Source organism: Balaenoptera borealis (assembly GCF_965194805.1).
Source record: "Balaenoptera borealis genome assembly, chromosome: 5".
Taxonomy (NCBI): Eukaryota; Metazoa; Chordata; class Mammalia; order Artiodactyla; family Balaenopteridae; genus Balaenoptera; species Balaenoptera borealis.
Window position 1 is genome coordinate 54,911,729 of NC_138862.1, and position 17,948 is coordinate 54,929,676.

A 17,948-nucleotide genomic window follows, 5' to 3' on the forward strand; every position below is an offset into this window, starting at 1 on the left:
TCCCTCTTTCTTTTTCAGTTGCTGAGGCTGGAGGTTATATCATCTGGGAAGCATGTGGACCACTGTTAAATGGGAGTCCTCTGTGCTGTCTCTTGAACTGCATCTTAGGCTGAGTTAAGCGAGAACTTGCTGCCTGTTAAACCCATACTCCCTCTAAAAAGCTTGTGGGTAAAGGGAGGATTTACTAACATGGAGTGAGAACCTTCTAGATGCCAGGCTCTGTGCTGGGTGTTATATATATAAAAAGTGTTCTCACAGTAGAGCTATTACTTAGTTTTTTTTTTTTTGGTTTTTTTTTTTAATTTTTATTTATTATTTATTTATTATGTTTATTTTTGGCTGTGTTGGGTCTTCGTTTCTGTGTGAGGGCTTTCTCCAGTTGCGGCGAGTGGGAGCCACTCTTCATCGCGGTGCGCGGGCCTCTCACTATCGCGGCCTCTCTTGTTGCGGAGCACAGGCTCCAGACGCTCAGGCTCAGTAGTTGTGGCTCACGGGCCCAGTTGCTCCGTGGCATGTGGGATCTTCCCAGACCAGGGCTCGAACCCGTGTCCCCTGCATTGGCAGGCAGACTCTCAACCACTGCGCCACCAGGGAAGCCCCTATTACTTAGTTTTAATGTGTGGAAAGATCAGCAAGATGAATAACTTTACAACAAGCAGTTAGTGGTAGAGGCCGGATTCTAAAGGAGGCCTGTCAGGCTTCAGTGTCCATTTTTTTCTTTTGTTAAATGTGGTATTTACTTTGTCCTGTTTCTTCTATGATATTTCTTCTTTAAATTTCTCATGAAGTTTGACCTCAGCAAAGGTCTTCATGAATGGGCTTGCTGCATTTGAAGAATATAGGTAAATGAAGTTTTTCCTAATTTATCACCAAGTTGATTTACATTTACTTCAGTATTATGAGTATCTAATTAGGGTAACTCATCTGGCAAAGAAAAGGGAACACATGGGTTGGTTTGTTTTTATAAGATAAGTAAATATTCAATACAGCTGACCCTTGAATGCAGGGGTTATATAGCTTTACAGTCACCTGCCTGTACCCATGGCTCCCCCATCTGTAGATTCAACTAACCGTGGATCATGTAGTAATATAGTCTGTTTTTATTGAAAAAAATTTGATATATAAGTGGGTGCTCACAGTTCAAACCCGTGTTGTTCAAGGGTCAACTGTATTTTGGATAGGGACCTTCAGCCTCCATCGTTTGATAATCTCAGCAACATAATTTTATGATATTGAGTCTTTCAAGTACAGAGTCCACTGGTAGTTGAATAACCTGATTTGTTATTCTACAGTTGCCATGCAGAAAGGAAGAAGGACCCCTTTTGAATAAAGTCCCCCAATTGCTTCATTCATTACATATAGATTGCTAGCTTAATTTGCTCATGTTCCAGAACAAGAAGCCAAACTTTATAATGTGTGGGGGGGTTTTAGTGGCAAAATAATTACAAAGGTAGTCCTCTGTTACTGTCAAAAATTAACAAAAATTAACAATTTTTCCTCCTCATTGTTGAAATAAGAAAAGCAATATGCTTGAGTCTCAAAATTCTGCCTTCTTTTCCCTTTTCTTTCTCAGAAGATGTTTTTCTTCATCTTTTCTTTCATTCTTCTCTCTTGCTTTCTCATTACTTCTGAATGATAATCAGGAGCATCATCCCCTCCCCCCTCCCCCCCACACACATTCTTTTGCCTTCTTTCAACAGTTTGAAAACAGATCCATGGTGAATTAAAAAGTAATCAGATAACGATAAGTTATTAAAATCTCTAGTTTATAGTTTGGGGTATTTCATGGTCATTAGGTCAGTTATACTTTTCTTGACTGTTTTGTCCCAGGTTTACTATCTTCAATTCAGCTTTCATTCATGCTAAAAATACTTACTTCCCCCCTACTTTGTTCTAGACTGTGCTAGAGGTTATCAATCTTATTTTTCGTACAGCACAGGTTTCGGTGGTTCTCACACAGAACATGCCACCCTGGCCTGCATTCAGTGTTATATACATAGTCTTCAGACCTCCTTTTTTCCCACTCAGGAAGAAATATCTGAATTCACAGGAATGAGAGAGATGGGGGTTAATTTTGAAGCCATTTTACTGTATAAAAATAGTGAATTATCACCATAATTTAGCATGGAGTTTCATATGGTTGTTTATAACAATTCTCACAACTAACTGATCTTGATGTTCTGATAAGCCAGATGCTTCTATATAAAGATAACTAGTCTTGGATCATCAAGAAAAAGGCCTAGTGATGGAGGTAGGATGCACCCAAATAATTGTAATTCAAGGAAAAATGTGGTAAGTGTTGTTAGCAATATAAAATCTTTCTATTGTATTTAGGGGGATGGAGAGATTAATTTGGGGAGTATCAGAGAAAATATACATTATCGTAGTGCCGTAGCAGCTATGTGGAAAGAATCAGAACATTGAGGTGGAGGGAGGTGAATGTGGTTATTTTGAACCCCAAAGCCACATATACCATCCATTCATTCGATTCTTGATATTCTGTTTTCTGTTTGAATATTAAAATTACACATAAATATATGCAAAGGCACATACACTTAAACACAGTTCACACATAATCAAATAGCATAACCAGAATCCTTGAGGCTAAATGATGTATTTTTCTCTGGGCACTGGCAGTCACTTTGACCTCTCCCGTTGATAACAGCTTGCCTGATGTATAGTTTCCCATTAATTTCTTTTACTGTTTAAAAACTGTGTTATAAAATATCTGGTATTAAGACCCAGTATGGGTTTAATTACCACTCAGGCATCTCATCCTGAAGTGATTAATAAGCCACAAAAATAGCTGTTTCCTCTTCTCTCTATATAGCGTCGGTATTTTTAGAAATTGGGTTTTCCATGCCAAGTTTTATTCGTAGATAGACTGGGAATCGCTAAATGGTCTATCAATTCAAAGAAATCGTTGTTCCTTTATTATTTATTAAGAGCATACCAGATAACTAATTCCATTTAGAGTTTTCAATAACTTCTACTCTTGAGGCAGCCACATGAATCATGTAATTGCTTCAGATACTCAGCAGAAGTTTCTTGCTAAAAAAACCACGGGAACATGTTTTTCTCACCTCTCCACCCTTTTTTTTCTTTTTTTGACTAGACACAGCTTTTAATAATGAGGATTTTATCAAAATGAAGATTAAAAGATTATTAAAATGAAGATTTTATTGTAGTACAAGAAATAATCTGAACGTCTATCAATCATGGAATAATTGAGAAAATTGTGATATGTTCCTATTTTGGAATATTATATGGTTATTACAAAATGAGGATGATCAAGGTGTATTGACTTAGAAGAGCATGATATTTTCAACTTAAAAGTTTTGAATGGCTGTGCTTACTGATATATTTGTGTATAGAAAAAGGTACAGAATGATATTGTCCTAAGGATATTAAAGTTGGTCAAAGGATAGGAAAACAGAGGAGATGATTATTAACAGAAGAGAATCCAGAAGTAGACTTATACACATGTGGTAATGTAGTATAGGATAAAAGTAGCATTTCAAAGGAATGGGGAAAAGCTGGACGATTTAATAAATGGTTTGGAACAGTTGGTTAGCTATTTGGGGAAAAAAAAAAAGCTAGATCCCTCCCTCACTCCTTTGTCAGAATGAATTCCAGATTGATCAGTTATTTACATGGTTTTTTTTAGAATAATGAAGTCACGTAAGTTCTCGAAGGAAACATTAGTGAGTATTTTTCGATTTTGAAGTGAAGAAGACTTAAATATGACCCCAAACTCAGAAACAAGGAAGGAAGATTAAAAAATTGCTTATGTCGTATTGTTTTGAAGGCTTGAGAACTAGATGAATACTGAAACTATATGTTCATGGATCCTAGTGTCAGCAACATGGCATTAAAAGTTTATTGATAGTACTTTGCAAGTGTTTGGACCAATACAGATTTAAACTGACCAAAAGGACCACCACCCTGTGATTTTGACAACGGCATTTACGTTTGTAATTGTCAGCATGAACCATTTAAGTTGATGGCATTTAACTGTATTGTTTCAGTTTTCACATGAGTATGTATAAAGAGTAATTTGTATATTAATGTTACTTCAAATGAATGAATGCAAAATATTAAATAATTATGAGAAAGCATGTAAGAAACTGTGTATAATTTACCTTTGGGCTGTGGGGCTGGGCATGATGGAGAAGGTAAACCTCATTTTTTGTTATTTTCACCTTTATAATATAAATATGTAGTTTCTTTCATTGAGAAAAACTTTTAAAAATATTCACTGAAAAATAATTTAGAATTTTCGGCTTCTGAAAGATATTGTCAGATTCATAGCCTGACTATAGCCTAGCTATTTCAGCCAGTCGTCTTTTAGGGGAAAGAAGCCTAGAGAGCAAAACTTTGTTGCTGGATTGTAGTGCATATGTAATAGGGAGATGCAGAGATCTTTGTGATTTGTTGTATCACAGGCCGGTACAGAAGGGGACTCATCCCACGAAGTGATTCATGCATAGACGGGATCCTTGCAGGGTGCACAGTTAGATAGATAGATAGATAGATAGATAGATAGATAGATAGATAGATAGATAGATAGATAGATAGATTTATTTATTTATTTATTTATTTATTTATTTATTTCTTGCTGTGTTGGGTCTTCGTTTCTGTTTGAGGACTTTCTCTAGTTGTGGCAAGCGGGGGCCACTCTTCATCGCGGTGCGCGGGCCTCTCTTGTTGCGGAGCACAGGCTCAGTAGTTGTGGCTCACGGGCTTAGCTGCTCCGTGGCATGTGGGATCCTCCCAGACCAGGGCTCGAACCCGTGTCCCCTACATTGGCAGGCGCATTCTCAACCACTGCGCCACCAGGGAAGCCCCCATGCACAGTTAGTTTTTGAAAAATGTGTGTCGTCTTATGAAATAGTTTTATTTTAAATCTAAAACATTTGATTCTTATAAAGCATTCCTTTTACTTAATAATACTTCAGACTCAGATTTATCATAGTCTAGAATGTGAAATTCACGTAAATTATGATGATAAAATAGGAGCCATTGGAGAATGTAGGGAGGCCCACCTCTGTGAGCACCTTTGCTCCCCTGGGAGGCATCTTTCACATTCCTCTGGTGGAAAACTTCGAGAAACACTATTTTGAGTAAATACGAACAGGTGACAGTAACTTGTAATCATCCTAACACTTTATTTGGGTTTTGAGTTCTGAAGTTATGAAGTGGAAGGAAGCAGATTTCATAAAAGGCAAATTTTATTAGCAATTTAACCCACTAAAATGAATGTTTGATTATGTACTTAGTTCTTACTGAATCCAGTAAATGTCTAAGCTGGTAGATATTTTAATCATTAAAACTGTAATCCAGTTAAAGTTAAGGAAGCTAAATAAACTAATTTTAATCAAATTTACTTTGATTTCTCTGTTTCTCCTTATTTTCATTACTACAGGTCACAGTAATGAAAGGCAGTAATAGAAATAAAGATCATTCAGCAGAAGGAGAAGGGGCTGGAAAACGACCAAAACGGAAGTGTCTTCAGTGGCATCCATTGCTAGCAAAGAAACTTCTTGACTTTTCAGAAGAGGAAGAAGAGGACGACGAAGAGGAGGATATTGATAAGGTAATTTCCTCCTTTTATTATAGAAGTTTTAAGTTTATTTGACCATTCATTCTAGAAACTGCAGTGAACATGTGTGGTGCAAAGGAGGCGTTTCTAGGAGTCTGTATAACTTGAATCCTAGTTAACTACTTAATCTGCATTTTTATTCCAAATGTTGATGACTCTTAAAGTATCTGTAGTAGTAGTTTAAACTGAAACAGATCCTTCTTAAATAGTATTTCTGTCAATTAACTAATAATTGGCAGACAATATTCAAACGCAGTGAGTTCATAAAATTTGAGGTGCTTACCTGCACCCACCTGTTGCTCCTGGCCTCTCTTTCTTCCCTCCCAGCCTAGCCTCGCCACCGTAGGCAGGTTCAGAGCTGTTCAGGTCCTCATCTCTGAGGCCTCCAGAGCATCTGGCTGCTGTCACCCCTCCGTGCCTCTGTGCTCAGTCAGTCCTCCTGGTCCCCTCCTCTGGTCTCACACCTGAGCAGCCGGATCTTGCGAGAAAGTCACACAGCCGTGCGGCTGGCTTTAGAAAGCCACACGTCCCTTCAGATCTTGGCATGACTGGTTCCTCCTCTTCGTCATTCAGGTCTCAGCACAAGGACTACCTCCCCATCATCTCAGGTGTCCCTCCCACCCAATGCATTCCACGTCTGAGGATTTCCTCCCTCACACTTCTTATTTGCCTTGTGTTTAGCTGTGCACTTGTTTATGTCTGCCTTCCTAGACTAAGCTATAGCTTGGTAAGAGCAGGGGTCTTGCCCTTCCTGTCCTCTTCTCCTTCCTCAAAGCCTAGAATGGTGGCTGGCACAGAGTAGATTTTGAATACTTATATGCTTAGTAGAAGAATAGATGAGTACTGGACTTCCCTGGTGGTGCAGTGGTTAAGAATCCACCTGCCAATGCAGGGGACACGGGTTCAAGCCCTGGTCCGGGAAGATCCCACATGCCACGGAGCAACTAAGCCCGTGTGCCACAACTACTGAGCCTGCACTCTAGAGCCTGCGAGCCACAACTACTGAAACCCGCACGCCTAGAGCCCGTGCTCCTCAACAAGAGAAGCCACCGCAATGAGAAGCCCGTGCACCGCAACGAAGAGTAGCCCCCGCTCGCCACAGCTAGAGAAAGCCCGCGCGCAGCAATGAAGACCCAACGCAGCCATCAATCAATCGATCAATCAATAAAAAATAGATGAGTACTTATTTTGTGTCACTACAAATTTCATAAACATGCTTTTACTATTCTTCAGGCCTTCGATATCCGTTCAGTCTTTTGTCCTAGGCTTGGGTCAGCTCCCTCTTCCACTCATCTCAGCAGGAATTATAAACATTTTTCCTGTTTCACAGACATCTTCTCTGGGTACTGTTTATGGTCTCCTCACTGCTGAACTTTTCTTCTCTTTCACAGAGAAAATAGAGGCCACCAGAAATGACTCCTTTAGCTTTCTCTACTTACTCATCTTACTCTTATCTCACTCCTTATCCATCTTTTCCTTTCCGTTTTCAGAGAAATGGTGTTATTCTTCCTGTTTGAGGAAATTGCCAAGTTTATGCTTATGCTTAATTTGATCTCTGTGACACATTTGCACCTGTTGATCACTTGGTCCTTGAAGCTGTCTGCTGTTTCCATGACAGCAATCACTCACTTCTATTCCTCCCTTCCCAACTATACCATTCTAGTTCCTTCCAGTTGATGTCCCTCCATTATTCTACCTTCAAATGCTGATGTTCTCTGGGCTTCTTATCTTAATTCCTGTCTCCACCCTGGACCTTTCTCCTAAACTCTGGACTTGTATTTCTGACTGTTTACTTGACGTATCCACTTAGATATCAAATCAGAATCTCAGTTTGAATGTGTTCAAAATGAAGCTTTCACTTTTCTCCTGCAAACCCCATCCTCCTACATCTTTCCTTTCTCAGTGAATGGCAACTCCAACTGTCAAGTTGGTCAGACCTGAAACCTTGTCTGTTTTCTTTTGCTCAAGTCTCGCATCTGTCCATCCATCAGTAAATTCTCAGCCATACCTTCAAAATATGTTCTCAAGTTGACCCCTTGTTAGCAATGTCACTACTGCTACCTTGATCCAAGCCACCACCAATGCTAGTGCAGATTATTGTATTCTGCCTCTCTCTCTGCCTCTGCTCTTGCCGTTCTACAGTCTGTTCTCAACAAAGCAGCCAGAGAGAGCCTTCCAGAGTGGCAGGCCAGTTGTGCTACTCTTCATCTTCATGAGGATGGGGGGTCTGTACGCTCACTGTTCTGTCTGCATCACCTAGAACAGTGCCTGCTCCGTATCGGGTGCCCAGTAAATAGTTATTAAGTGAAAGAATGAAGTCATCGAGTCCTGTTCTCTTTTTGGTCCACATTCAGAGATCTCACCCACACCCTTGGTCTTACTTCTTTATATTGGTACATCAGTTCATTATCCCAACTGGGACTTCTCTGCTAAGAGCCACTTCACATTCTGCCACCAGATCTAATTTCTCTCATTTGAGAAAAAGTGTTCTCTGTTGTGTATGAAGGAATCTTGCTGCCAAAGTTGGAAACACTCTTCCTTTTTCAACCTTTACATCCAGTTAGACACGAGTCACTCTTGGTTCTACCTCATTAGTGAATATTGTTTCTGTTCTCAGTTCTCCATTCTCATGATTACTGCCTTGATTCAGCCCTGTCTCCATTCTCGCATGGACAGCTAGAATAAACTTTTAACTTGTTCCTCTAGTTTTGTTTGACTCTAGTTTTGCTACTGTAATTTATGCTCAACACTGATGACAGGAGTTCCCTCAAAATAGAGATCTAACAATGTCTTTCCCCTGCTTAAAACCACTCATGGCTCTTCACTGCATCCAGCTGTGGTTTCCATATCCTGGTCCAGTGCTAGTGTTGATTTGTTGCAGAGTGTTACTTGGCCTCTGGTGAAAGAAAAATAGGTCCAGATACCTTTTCGTTTTAATTTAATTTATATATCATACATTTATTTATTTGTTTACTTACTTTTTGATTAGTTAATTTAATGAAACAATTATAATATTAGATAGTAGTTAAAAATTTTTTTAATGTTCATACTTGGCAAAACAAAAAGTTGGTAATCTGTGTTGGTCCCCTCCCAAGGGTTTTTATTGATCCATGCAGTCTGAAACCACTCATTTACAGGGTTAAATGCACTTTTTTTTCTTTTTTTTTTTTTTAACACGACTGAGCACATTCTTCATGAAGTGGCCCATACCTTCTTCTGTAACCTTAGATTCCTGTTCTAATCTTTTATATACTGGTACTATTGAGCTGCATATAAGTGTCTGAACTATTGAGCTTTAATCTCTGTTAGTTCCCCATGACTCCCCATTGACTACCCTACACGCTCTGATTCATCTTTCAAAATTTAGCCCAGACCACACCTTTTCTAGGGAGACTCCCCTGTTCTCCTGCCCATCTGCTAGTGCTTCATTACTGCACCGGTTCATTGTTGCAGTCATCATCCTGCTTTTTAATTTATTTGCTTATATATCGTTCTCCTCTCCCCAAACAGTGAGCTCCTTGGGCCAGGATTTGTCTTATTTATCTCAGCTCTTGGCTTGAGTTTTATGATTTAGTAACTGAATCAAAAGTTATTCTTTTCTGAAGGGAAACTATAATTACTTCCTCAACCTACATAATACATTTTTTTATGCCTGAATTTTTTCTGTAGCTTCTCAGTTTCAGAATGCTAAATAAATATTCCTTGAAAACTCAAATCATTTTTAATGATTGTACACATAATGAGGAAGATAAATCTGTATCCTTCACCCCCAGTAATAATCCCTAATGTATTTCCAAATCAAGTAGCTATGACTTCACGATTGTTCTGTACTATTTGTGTTTGAAGATAATTGATGGTTAATTAAATGCATGTGCAATACTTAATTTAAACTTAAAAGACTTTTTAAAAACATCTAATTGGATTAAGCTAGTGATTTGTCCTAGAGCGTCTGTAACTGTTGCCCAATAAACATGATATAAGAGAACCTGGTTGCTTTATAGTAGTGGTTCTCAAAGTGTGATCCCCAGGCCAGCAGCCTCAGCATAACCTGGCAACTTGTTAGAAATACACATTCTCAAGGCCCACTCTAGACCTACAGAATCAGAAGCTCTGGGAATGGGACTTAATCTGTGTTTTAACAAGACCTCCAGGGATTCCAGTGCCCACTCATATTTAAGAACTACTGCCCTACTGTGTAATGCAGTCTGACAACTACCTCGATCCTTCTTGATTTTAACTATGAAGCAGCAAGTAAAGAAATGGTTTTAGTAAGCATTCTGGACTTCTGTTCTTGGTTGCACTGTCATATTTTAGCCTTAGAAGATACTTAACAATCCTGTTATATTCTGAGATTCTGTGATCAGAAATGTGCTTTAAGAAATTTAACCTGCAGCCATGCGCAGGAAGTATTGTAAGAGATTGAAAGCAGGAAGACAAGGCCATAGGCAAGAGTGGTACTAGGGCAGTGGCAATGAGAATGACACAGATGGAGAGGATCAGAGCTTTGCAGAAGTCCTTGAAGACCTTGAACGAAATGCTTAGGAAAAGGGAGGATTCAAAACAGACTTTGAAAGTTGAAGTCCTATCACCATTGAATTTCAGTGGACAAGAAAGTGTGATGTCTGCAAGCTTGAAAATTTACTATGTAGTTCTTCCTTCAAATAATGTTAGAGGTCTGTTTTGATTTTTACACTAGGAGGCTCCACTTGTGGTATGCACAAAAACATTAAGTAGTCTGTATTAGATTTTTATCTACTTTCATGTTAAACATTTTCATATTATTAGTTGTACAACAGCACATTCCAAAGAGCAGAAAGACAGAACTAATGCTCATGTATCTTATGTGGATATTGTTGTTAATCTTGAGACCCATATATCACAGAATGGGTTGAATCCTTCATTCAATAGTTAGTTAAATACTAATGTTAGACCAGACATTAAGCTCTGCACTGTGTATGAGGAAAATAAGAGAGCTTTTGTTCTCAAAGAGCTCACTGTTAGTGAGAAAAAAATGTAAGCGATTATAACAACAATGTAATATATGCTGTAATACAGACATGCACAGGTTGCTATAGAAACTAAGCAAAAGAAAACATCTTAAGTTGGTTACCAACCACAAACAGTGGTTGATGACTTTTAAAAAATCGTTTTTTCCCCCCAATTTGTAAGTTGTTTAAGTGGAGCTAAGGAAAAATACAATTTGAAAACCAAGACTAATTGTTAAAGCAAAGTTATCCAGGATGTGTTAAACATTTGGCTTTTGTTTTATTGCTTTTGTTTAAGGTTCAACTTCTTGGGGCCGATGGTCTAGAGCAAGATGTTGGTGAAACTGAAGATGATGAATCACCAGAACAGCGAGCCCGGAGACCAATGAATGCATTTCTCTTATTTTGCAAACGTCATCGCTCCCTTGTACGTCAGGAACACCCCAGGCTTGATAACCGAGGTGCTACCAAGATACTAGCTGATTGGTGGGCTGTTCTTGATCCAAAGGAAAAGCAGAAATACACAGACATGGCCAAGGAGGTAGGTTACAGTGACGAGGTTTTATGGTGACTGTGAGCAACCAATCCTGTAACCCCCAGTCAGTAAATTTGGAGTCCGTGCTAAAGGTCTAGCAGCATGAAGGTGAATCCTTGAATCAAGTGTTAAGTGAAGACATACAAGCTTTGTTCCTATCCCTGAGTTCCAAGTCCACCTTGCAAATACTGGTGAGGTGCCAAAAGCAACCTATTACCAGGAAGTTTTTTCTCATTGTGTATATTCCACTGATTGATGTGTGGGATTGATTTTTATGAAGGTGATTTTATTTATTATGAATGGTTTTTGTTTTTAGTTTTTCTAGGAACCCGCTTCTGCTGTCAGAGAATGCCCATAGTAAAGATTGACAATATTAATCTAGTTCTGATACTGAATAGCTTTGTAACCATATCTAAGTCAATCTCTGGGTCTCAGCTTTTCTTTTCTTTTCTTTTTTTAAAATATGTTTTTAGAATGAGAAAGTTAGAGCAAAATTTGTATCCCTTCCAGCGCTAATACGTTTTGATTTTGCAATAAACGCAATTATCAAGAGATTTGCGTTGACTTGTTTCTGTAGGTTGTGCAACATGAATATTTAAAACCAGTAAATGAATGAAGGGCAGTGGAACAGGATGTACTGTGATGTGTGCATGCATGTAAACACTGTGTAGGCAATAGTTGGTGAGAAGTATTTCTATGCAGGAAGGCTATTCAGAGAGGTGGAGCATTAATTCCAAAATGTGAGTAAATTTCTTGAAAAATTGTATTCTGGTCTGTTCCTAAAATAATCTTAAATTAATGTGAGTTCATTATGCATTTAAAATGTATTGTCTAATGGATTTAGCAAGTAAGGGGAAAGCAAAGCAATATCATTGTGGTTAAACTTGAAAGCAGTAATTCTGTTTCTTGAGTGTTGCAACTTGCAAATAATCTTGATTCATGCAAGCCCTAGCCACACAAACATTTGGTTAAGTTCTATGGAAAGATGAACCAGCAGGGGACAAATACAGAGTTTCAAGTGAGACATTTTATTAGACATCTCAGTATGTAGAAAAATAGTTCTTTCAATTGCTGTGGTTTTACTGAGTTTTTTAACAAGCTAAGATGGAACATAAAAATTTCTTATGCAATGTTCAGGGAAATTTGAATCCAGAGTAAATGATTAGCATAGTTGCTGTGTGATTAACGATTACATAAGGCTTCAGGAATTAACTGTATTGTTAAAGACAGGATTTTAACTATGTAGAGCATCTAGAAAATTTAAAATCAATTCCAGTAACCTACATGATTTTAAATGTTGCAGGACATTTTCACGAGCATAACAGTAATTAACAGTAAAATTTTCCTATTAAATAGCTTTAGATCCTTTCATAGTCACGCTTATATGATAAAACAAACAATTATCTGAAACCTCATAGGGAACTGCACAAACTTCCTATAATTAAACTCATGAGTTTGTTTTTGGATTACTGTTTTTGGATAACCTGCAGCCTGTCTCACGTATACTGTTTGCTTTTTCTTAAATACTGCTACTTTACAAACCAAATAGGTGGCCATTTTTAAGAGGAGGAAGCATTATTTTCATACAGGAATTCCTTTACTAATTACTTAATTAGCTTCACAGTATTTGCCACTGTGGTGAGTAATGAAATCTAAATCTGATAAGGTGCCCCCCACTGCAAACCACTTCAAGTAGAGACCATAACTGGATCTTCCATCTCACAACTTGCCTTGTTGCTCTTATGAAATATTGTCTCACTTCTAGTACCAAGTGTGGAAGGTTCAGTTGCTTTGAAAATCCTTTATACAATTGGTTTCTAGGCATAAGTGATACTTGTTTCAACTTATTTACCAAATGGTTTTGAAATTACGTTAAAGTACAGGTAATTGTGCTGGTGCTTTTTGTGTTAATATTGCAGCCTTAATTGAAATGTCACTTTAATCAACAAAAACTTATTGGGTGGCTTCAATGTACCGGGTCTTAATGATTGTTAGTGATAAATACGGTCTCCGTTCCTCAAGGTCCCCTCTCTCCAGGCAGTCATTTTTAAAACTATTTTTATATGTGTAAACTTGTAATTTTAAACCCCCAATTTAAAATGTGTTCTCTATTAGGAACAAGACATAGTCTTGCAGCATAGTTTGCATGTGAGTGTAAATAGTTATGTGATGTTCACCAATATCTATTCTGTCATTACCAATTGAATGAGAAATACTTAATTTTTTCCATTCTCTTCTTGTTTTTAAAATATATTCTTAAAGTAATAATTAATACAACTTTGAAGAGATCATTTTTTTTAACCTGTTAAAACTTTCTCTGACTCTTCCCTTGCTTTTTGGTTATTTTCTATTTGTGCATCTGGTAAGAGGGCATACCTGTTTTGGGATTTGTTTTTGGTTTCTTGAATAATTTCCCAGTACTGATTGGCATTGTTGAAAAAATGGTTGAAAGAGGGTTTCATATTCTCTGATGAATCTCATTAGAGCAATAATTAGTTATAAGTAATTTAAAAAATACTGTCCTAAGGATATAACCTGGGTTCTTTTCTTAAATTCAGCAGTGTGCATGATGGTGCAGTGTTGTGGACATTCACAGGCTCTAGCTTCTTCAACTGCCTGTTAGGAGACCCAGAAACAGTATTATTTTCCCTTTTAACATTTTCCCTTACAAATATATGAATATAAGCCTGCATTTTTGACTAGGATATTGCTGGAAACTTCCACATGCCACTTAAACTAATAGTCATAGTTAATTAATGGACAGTCAATGTAGAGGATCACATATGTTGTCCTTCAGGTAGAGCAGAGTCAGTGCAAAGAAGAGGGGAGGACCTGGAAAGTTAAGGCAATTTTGAGTGACCTTTATAATACCCCCTCCTTTGGTTTTTGTAGGATCTGAGGCATGAGGCAGAATGCATGCATTTATTGATTGGTTCATTCCAGACTGGATGTTTTACCTACGCACAAACATGTAAAGTCAGTTATCCCATTCTTCAGAGCAGGGATCTAAGGCTCTTTGGAGTTAGTATCTTGACCACCTCTACATTGGTGGAGCCTGGGATACTCTTGCCTATTTGCCTCTAGCATCCTTTTAGTATATACTGCTCACTTTAGACAGCTGAGAGACTAGAGATTTGAGGAAGTCAGTCAAAAATGGTAACAATAACGTGTCGTGGGTCTTACGGGAAGAGTCTGCCTGTGCAGAGGTTGGGGTCAGGTTGGGGGTATTTCAGGAAAGGCTTTATGAAGTTGATAGAATTTGGCGTGGGCTTTGGTACAGGATTCAGAAGAAAGGCGAGGATAAGAGCAGATACGGAAAAGAAAGAACAATTTCAAGAACAAGAAAGTTTTACCCCAAGCCTGGGGTATTTGTATCAGAGTAACAGGAAACGATGATATAAAGGCAAAAAATCTTGAGAGACTGGCCTGAAAAGTTGGAAGTTCAGTTGTGTGTCAATAAAAGAGCTGTGGAATTAAATGCAATAAAATACAGCTTGAAGGGAAACTGTAATAGCCTTTCGTAAATGTTGGTATCTGTTGTCGTCAGTAGTCTAGGAGAGATTATCACCACAAATCTCCATGGGGTCTTTAGTGATCAGTTCTTCCTCCATGTTTCTTCAAGATAAAATTAACATATTCATTCCCTTGCTTTGATTTCATCAGAAATGTATTCTTCTCCAAAGAAGATTTACCGTCATTTTCTCATGTATTACTCTGAACAGTTTTTGTTAATTATCACATCATGCTTAACAGGATTTGTATTTTTACAAGAATGCTGTGGCATCTTTCATACTACTAAGCTAGAGCAGCACCTCATTTATCCCCACATTCTGGAGAAACAAGTGTTAAACAAAAGTGATTTCTAGGTAGATGAAACTTTGCTGTTTCTTTAAACACTCTTATTTTATATATTTATCCTGGAAATTTTATGTAATATTTTGTTTAAATACTTCCTTACTTAAAAATGTTAGAATGCTTGTTGAATTTTTTCAAAATTTCAACCCATTGTTTCTCTACAAGAATAATTTTATAATCTGTAATTTGGTGAGACCTTTGTGAACAATTGAGTTACAGTCATATTTTTATCTGTATATTAAATGATTCTTAACCCTTTTGTTCTTTTGAATTTCCTCTTTGCTTTTCCATGAGTCTTTCTCTTAGGTCCACCCTCAGCTGTCAGTTGACATTTTTTTCTTCTGTCAGCCACTTTGGACTGCCTCTAATGAAATGACTTTACTCTGTGTGGGGTTTTCTGAGTATCACTTAATTAGGGGCCCGCCACTTTGCGGGGAGGTGGGTAGTAAAACCAAAGATTTGGGCTTCATGTTTCCCAGTACTTTTTGTTTCTGAGACCTTTCCCATTCCTGTGTTCCAGATGTCAGGACTTCCTTACTATAAAAAATATTCAAGTGTTTATTTTTGAAATAATAATATCAAGTTTTGAATATTGCTTTATTCTGCCCAGGATTCCATTATAAACATTTGACTCATTTAATCCTAAGAATAATCCCATGAGTTAGATATTATTTTCCGAAAGCGAAGGATGAGGACACTGTGGCCCAGAGGACTTAAGTGACTTATCCAGGGCAGCAAATTAGTAGTAGTAGAGCTTGGGTTCTCATACTTGGCCTTCTCCATTCTCAGACCTTTCTGAGTTTCCACATCTATAAATTGGCAATAAAGATGCCTGCCCTCACAGGGTTGAGGTAAGATGCAAATAAGGCATTGTGTGCACAGGCATGGTATGAAGTTTAAAATGCTATACAAACGTTAGTTGTTCCTGATAAGCAAACTTATGTTTGTTTGTATTTGTTACTTCTTTACCTAGTAATCTTTTACTGTTTTTATTAGGACCTGTTAACACGCTGAAGTGCTACTGAAATACAAAATTAGTCTTTGAAACACAAGAATCAACAAAACTAAAATGCATCATTTGCCCAACTTGGCAGATACTGTCCAATGTGATTAATAATCCCTAACAAAATAGATGTTCCATTAAGTGAGCTAACTACTTGATTTCAGAAACATCAATCCATTTGCTAATTGTTAGTAAACACTACCATTTAAATATTCAAATCAAATAAAATTATAGGGACTTTATAAAGACCCCCATAGCTAGTGATAAAAAAAATAGACCTCATAGTGAGTGACATATTGAGAATTTAAACTGAGTCTCTTAAAACTAATTTTTGGTATTGGTTTCAGATGTTAATATTTGGATTGATTGAGGGACCTAATACTCTAGTATCCTACAGTAAATCTTGATTACTTTGGAATTTGTGGTCATTCAAAGGGATGTAGGTAAAAATTAACTTTTGTACTGTTTGAAACATTGCAAATTCATGCCATAAACTATTTTTTAAAGAAAAGGTTTAAAGTGTTTAAGGAAATTACTAAACCTAAGCAAACACATTTTTTAAAGAAAACATTTTACAATTCAAATTAGTTAACATGAATTATCTATTCATACATTTTCAGAAATGTAGATAGTTTTCTTACCCAGATCCCTATCTACCTTTTAAAATGTACCAAAATTACATTTTAAAAGAAATTCTGAAATTTGGGGTACTTTTTAAATAGTGCTAACTGATTAAACTGACTTTCTCCTCCTTACCCAAATTAGGGAGTAAAATTGTCCTTTAAAAAACTTTATACGTGAAAATGAACTACCGTTGCCACAGGAATCCTTACAGGCAATTTAGGCAACCGTATCTGTAGCCAACTCAGTTTTTCCTTTATGACTTTTCTACAAGAGAACCAAACAATTCCCTGGTCACTTATTCAAGTCACTTTTTGAAGTGTATAGTTTTTACTGGAGTGGCTTTAACATGAAAGTTTTATAGGTTAATGTATAATTTGAAATATTTTTGTTCTGTTGGAACCGTAAACTTAATTCAATGTTCTGTCATATAAAAGTCTAATTAAATTTCCTTCCTATTAAAATATCTAGTAAGAAGAATTCAGATCTAAATGAGAAGTTTTAAAGTTTTGTGAGGGAAAGTTGCTAAAACTAAGGAAGTACAGATTAATGCCATTTCTCAAATATCTTCCTCTCCTCTTCCACCCTGTATAATGTGATTTCTGCCTGCCAATGTGAAAAAGTACAGCTGTCTCAAAATTCATTAGCTGTCTCAAAATTTATTATGCTAGGGATTCACTTAGCCCCCTGCAGAGTTCTAAGATTTAAAAGTGTGTTATAGCTCTTTAAAAATCAGATAATTCCTGTGTAATCTCTCCTTCATAATTCTGGTAGATTTTTTTTTTATCATGGTGATATTTCACATATTTGTACCAGAATCAGCTCTCTTTTATTTGTATAGATATTCCCAGGGTCCCTTATTACTGGACCTCATCAGGGTTATCCTTCTCTTTCACTCTGTTGAGAAGATCTAGACTGTAATAATAGCTAGAAATACTCCTGGACTTTTTGATACATCCCCTCCCCTCCAATTAGAAACAGACAATTGGAAGACAGTTAATAAGTACGTCTCTCCTTAAGGTGCTTTTTAAGAATCAGATTTCCCATTCTTATAAATGATCTGCAAAAGTATGTAATGTTGAGACCCAATTTTTTAAAGATTAACATAATAGAGTGTTGTCTTTTGGTGTATAGTAATGCCATTGTCATATATGAAGTAGACAGAATACTGTGACAGAGGGTATGTATTTAATACCATTATTGAATAACAGTGATGTATTATGATTGCGAATGAAATGTGGTAGTAGTTGAGGGTGGACAGAAGGGAGCCAGCATTTACTAAGCATCTTGTGTAAGTCAGGATCTGTGCCTATAAGGTAAGTTTACTTAGGTTATCTAATCAGTTGG

General features: G+C 37.2%; 1 protein-coding gene and 1 long non-coding RNA gene across 13 annotated transcripts in view; both read left to right on the top strand.

The window, feature by feature from the left end:
- The window catches only part of BBX (BBX high mobility group box domain containing), a 283,127-nt gene that overhangs the window by 176,308 nt on the left and 88,871 nt on the right, over positions 1 to 17,948 (top strand). For all 12 annotated transcript variants that reach the window (XM_082393101.1, XM_082393098.1, XM_082393096.1 and 9 more), the window contains 2 exons: positions 5,426 to 5,596; positions 10,886 to 11,128. In XM_082393101.1, the coding sequence (XP_082249227.1) occupies positions 5,435 to 5,596; positions 10,886 to 11,128 (405 nt within the window). In that variant the 5' untranslated portion in view covers positions 5,426 to 5,434. Of the gene's footprint in view, positions 1 to 5,425; positions 5,597 to 10,885; positions 11,129 to 17,948 lie in introns of those variants that run through there.
- The window catches only part of LOC309629289, a 177,226-nt gene that overhangs the window by 52,438 nt on the left and 106,840 nt on the right, over positions 1 to 17,948 (top strand). The gene's annotated exons all lie outside the window — the stretch shown is intronic.